At 39.4% G+C, this 5,380-nt stretch overlaps 1 protein-coding gene across 1 annotated transcript in view; it reads right to left on the bottom strand.

Moving 5' to 3' along the window:
• Positions 1–5,380, bottom strand: part of EAF1 (ELL associated factor 1) — a 25,056-nt gene that overhangs the window by 17,046 nt on the left and 2,630 nt on the right. Inside the window, exons 3-4 of the mRNA XM_004385263.2 lie at positions 3,625–3,761; positions 1,381–1,577 (exon numbers count right to left, since the gene is read on the bottom strand). Of these exons, the coding sequence (XP_004385320.1) occupies positions 1,381–1,577; positions 3,625–3,761 (334 nt within the window). The remainder of the gene's footprint in view (positions 1–1,380; positions 1,578–3,624; positions 3,762–5,380) is intronic.

The following is a 5,380-nucleotide window of genomic DNA, read 5'->3' as shown; positions in this document are numbered from 1 at the left end:
CTCCCTGCCCCAGGATCTTCTCACAGTCCCAAAGTGAATTATGAGATTAAACACCAAATAAGAGAAAAATTACGCTAAGCTGTTGAAAATATTTGATTAGGAGTTGGAAGGTCTGAGTAGTTATTCTGGATCTACTTTTAACCAGCAGTGAGGGACCCAGGTGGAAGCGAATCAATTTTCCACACCACTCTGGAAAAATTAAGTGCCAGAGCAGATAATTTCTAAGGTCCTTCCCAGCTTTCATGCCCCATGATGAAAAGATGGCCTCAGGAGGACCCATGGCAACTGAGGAAAAACGGTGGAGCAGCACTCCTCTCTTGACATGCCTGGCCAATGGCCATGCCTGGCCAACACTGCATTGTTTATAGATGTAAAGCAGAAAAGAAAACACACATTTTACCCAACCATTTCAATGTCATTAGGCTGTATCAAGAAACTTGCCACATTTTCCTGTCTGAACAAACCATGTGGCCTTAAATGGCTAGGGTTCACGACTAAGTTTAACTGGCAACATCTAATCACTCGTGCTCTAATTCCTAGTCAACTGAAGTGAAGACTTCCATCAATAACACTGCAATATCCACAAGGAAAAAAAAAATCGAGAGGTTTAACTGCACCCTGCAGACAGTGATTTCATTTAGTAAAAGGAAGCATTTCTATAGGGTAGAAAAGCAAACTTCCCAAGGACAACTTTTTATATTTCCCTATCTACTACTATTTTGGATTTAATTTTGTTTCATAAAACCTTATTAATATGAAACATGACACTTAGTCTCATAACCTCCTAAGATTCACTCATTCTCTGTATGGGGGAGAAAGCTGAGGTAAGCTGCTTTGTCTCAGGTTTGCACTAGAGAGAGCCTGACCAGACCTCTAGGTCTTTCTAGGACAGTATCCAATTCTACTGGTCCCCATTACCTCTTTCACGTTTCACACTTTGTCAGCACAAAACATCTGATAATGGTATTTTAAATGTCCCTCTAACCCAGACACTATGCTAACGTAGAAGCCAGAAACAGTGCAGCACTTGGTCTTCACCCCACCTCAACACACACACTTGGAATCCTTTCATTTTCCAAAACCTTGAAGGTGTATGTTATAGAGATTTAGATGGCTGTCATGCGTGTTTAAATTCTGGACCTCTAAGCAGAATGCTGCACAGACAGTCACAGCTCAAGTTACTCTTTCTGGACTCACCCCTGTCAAACGAGTTAAGGGGTAGAAGTCCCCACCCTCAACCTCTCTGGAACCCTCAGCTTTGCAGAATTTTTTTGATGGCAGTGAATACCAGTTCCTCTGTCCATACAGCAACCTTGTGATAAGCACAAGAGTGTCACACTGCTCCAAGTTGCTATCACGGTCCCAGAAAATGCTCTCTACCTCTTTTGATGTCATCCAGCTGAGGTTCAGGTGAGGGGTTATCTTTCAACGGAGAAGTCTTAGGTCCAACTGGAGGCTTCGTTGGAGCTCTGAATGGCATAAGTGGTGGAGGAGGTGGCGGCAGCGGCTGTGATGGTTGTGGGGGACGAGCAGGCTGTTGTTCCATTCGAGCCTGGATTTTACTGCTCCCCTCAGCTCTGAAATGAGTACAGAAATTAATTTGGAAGAGTGAAAACTTCGGAGGGTTCTCCAACGTCAGGTGGCAGAGCACTTGCAGAAACCCCTGCTCTCTACAGACCTGGTACTTGTCATTTTATCACATGAAATACACAAACCACTCATTCAACAGCTGAATACTGAATGCATTATGTAATGCATTATATCCCAGGGATAGAGATGAATAAAATAGACTTGCTTCCCTTAGGAACTCACATTTTATAGCAGGAAGCAGATAAAACAGGTTTGTAGGATGCAATGGATTATGAGAACCCATTTTACCAGTAAAAAAATACAATTTTACTTGTATGCAATATAAAGTTACAACTGCAAGTGCAAGATTACCTAAATAAAATTAGCTCCTAAAATACTGGCCAGTTTGCAAATTTTCCGATTATTACTTACTGCTTGCTCTTTCTGTCACCTGCCAGCTCTTGCTGGTGGACAAGCAAAGAGTACCACCCCAAATTCAGAAAATTCTATCCATTAAAACTTTCTTTTCTAAACGGACTAGCCCAGCACTTCTCAAACTCTGGTGTACACACAAACGACCTAGGGGAATCTCATTAAAATGCAGGTTCTGACTTGGAAGTTGCCAGGGGATGGAATGTTGTTGGTCCCCAGATCACTAAGTAGTAAGAGAACAGACCACAACTGTCAGGTATCGGAGGAGTAACAGTGGTACCTGGCTCCCTGCAGATAATTAATAATCAGAGCAGCAGGGGAAGAGCGAGGGCTTTGCAGCACACTGCCTGGGTTAGATATCAGCTCGACCACTCGAATTCAGGTAAATCACAATCTCTCTAATCCTCAGTCTCATCTGTTCTGTTCTGCTCTTTAGTTAACTGAATTGTTCACATAAAAAAATCTTGACATGGCAAATATTACATTAGATATAGCTTTACAATTTAAAAAATGAACAAAAAAATTTATCGGAACCGAGTCGACGGCACCTAACAACGTATAAATAAAGACAGCGATGGGTTAGTATATAGGTGTATTACTCTTTAAATCCAACAAGCTAAAATCTGAATTAAAAAAATGAGGGATGAATATTTATTTCACTAATTAAGTCTTCATAAACTAGCTCCATTAAAATGTTTAAATGACTGGATTTATGAACATTTGTTTTATATTCAATTTAGTAGGCATGTATTGAACACAAAGTAAGAAAGTATATCATGTTATAATAAAAGATGCTTAGAAGTGGTCTAAAAAAAAAAAAAAAAAAAGGAAAGTAATAGTACCTTCCTAAAAGTAACTTGTAAAAATTAGATAAGCTAATGCATGTAAAGCATCTAGCATAGTGCCTGGCACATGATAACTACTCAACAAATGGTAGCTATTTTTGTTTTTTGTGTAATGAGTGAATGAAGAAAAATGGCTTGAGGAAGCATAGACTGAAAAAATCAGGTAGTAATACTCTCTCTAGAACTTCATTACTGTCTTACAGTAATCACTGTATTACAACATTACAAATAGAACCAGTTGGTTACTTCTAATTATAGGCTGAATTTTGACTTTCAAACAAAATCTAACTGGCTTCATACCAGACATAGAATGCCTCCCAGATTATATGTTAAGGAGAGTTCATTATTCAAGAAAACAAGCAAAGCTTTGTTTTGGTATTACAGTGATCACAAATGTATCTTGTGAAAAACCCATGTTTTCACCCTAATAAAGAATATATTCTTCAATTATTCTTTTATAAGTCTGTAAATTTAAATCTTACCCTTAGTGGTACTATATGAACAATGATGAAATTAATAATATTGGTTTAATTATAAAGTATATCCCATCCCAACAGCTATAAACAGTTTCCATGTTTCAGGTCTTAAAAACAGTATTTCTTTTTATTGTATTTGAAGAAAAGATTTATTTTATTGACTAGTCTTAGATTATATAGATAAGAGTGTTGACAGAACACTATGAGTAAGAAAATGATCATCACATCCGTAAAAAATTACTGAATAGATAATACAAAGGTACAGCAACATCACACAAGTCTGTGTCCAGTTATTCACATACCTTGTTTTCTTGACCTGAATGCTGCTACTGAGCTTTTCCAGCACATATTCACCAGTGTCATGATTAATAATGAGCACACAATCTTTCTGATAGGGCCGTTTGTTCCCCTTGAACACAGTCATTGGCGGTGTGGATCCCTATTTACAAAAGTATGAGATGATCAACTAAAACACATATAAATACCAAAACTAAATTTATAGATGTCTCTACTTCATCAAATCTTTTATCAGAGCCACTCAAAAAAAGCAGAATAAACTGATTTCTATTTTAACTCCTTCTGGTTTCCCAGGCAAAACAAAAGGAGAAATAATATAGTAAGAATCCATGCCTGCACAACTAGTTCTAAGCAATCAAGAAAAGTAACATAAATGTTTTAAATTACTGTACATTTTTTATGGATTGGGAAAATGTTACAAATAACGGTAAAGTGTGAATTAAGAAAAATAACCTAGCCATTACTTGTATTACACTGAATAGAGATGTCACTGTGGGAACAGTCACTATATTTCCTTATAATTTGCAGAGTCTAGGGCTTCCCACTCATGCTAAGTAACCAAAAAGAGCATTCTCCAAGGGCAGGTCATTATCCCAAGTAGCACAGAGTAAACACATCATGTCACTCACCTGCTGAAACCCTTCAATTGTTCCCCCATTGCTCTAGGCTAAAAAACAAAACACTTAGAGCAGTCATCTGGCCCTGCACCACCTGGCCCTTCCCTAATTCTCCACCTTCCCGCTGCACCACTCACCCCCGGCTCTTTGGGCTCCAGAGCTGAGGGCGGCTAGCCTCTCCCATCCTCATGCTCTTTTCTGCCTCAGGGCTTTGACAAAAGCTACATCTTCTGCCTGCAATATCCTGCCTCTCCCTCTCTTTACTTACTCAACCTTCAGATCTGCTCAAAGGTCACTTCCTTAGGGAAGCCTTCCCTGATTGTCTAAAGTGTTATTTTTTCTTGTATTTATTTAAACTCCAAACCATAAGCTTCCTGGGGTGAGAAATGTTTTTGTTCACGGTTGTATTTCCAGTGCCTAGTAGTGAGCCAGCACATAGTAGGTGTTCAATATCTGTTTAATACTGAATATAGAATATCTTGCTTAGAATAAAGAACTGCTTGGCTTGTTGACTCCTTATTCATACCGTAAAAAATTTAGAGTTGGAAGGGACCTTAGGAACCATTTATCCAACCCCTTCATTTTACATTTGGGAAACTAAAGTCCAAAGGGAGGTGATGTAACCTGCCCTAGGCAACAAGTAATAAAACTGAATTGCCGGGCAAGTAATTGTTCCCTAGCAGAAAGCTTTCCAGGTTTCCCTGTCCACAGCCTTTTCTTTTCATTCTATCACCAGTTACCGAGAACTTATTATATACCAGGACAGGGCTATAGCATGCAATGACACAAGTTCATTAACAGCATTTTGTCTGACCCTTCAGGCAGGGTTTCACAAAGGTCTTTCTCTGCAAGGTTCTCAACCTAGCTTTTAACTGGGTTCCTCATCCCTAAATTAGGTGAATGCTCTGAACCTCTGGGTCATACCTGATCCCTGATCCCTTGTCAGACATCTGAAAGATGTCAGCCTGGCTCCTGCAGGCCTTAACTCCTGGTTTGGCTGTCTTGCACTCCTCAACTGTTGTTGCTATATAACAGCATGGGCTAGGACCTCTCTCCAGAGTAGCCTGGAAGAAAGCTATGCATGTGTAAAAGGTGGATTAGGTGTCCAGTGAGGAACCTTGTCTAGTATGCAGCAAATTGAGGG

This window comes from Trichechus manatus, unplaced genomic scaffold (assembly GCF_000243295.1).
Source record: "Trichechus manatus latirostris isolate Lorelei unplaced genomic scaffold, TriManLat1.0 scaffold00136, whole genome shotgun sequence".
NCBI classification, from domain to species: Eukaryota; Metazoa; Chordata; class Mammalia; order Sirenia; family Trichechidae; genus Trichechus; species Trichechus manatus.
The sequence above is the reverse complement of the archived record's forward strand: the minus strand, read 5'-3'. Positions and strand labels throughout refer to the sequence as shown.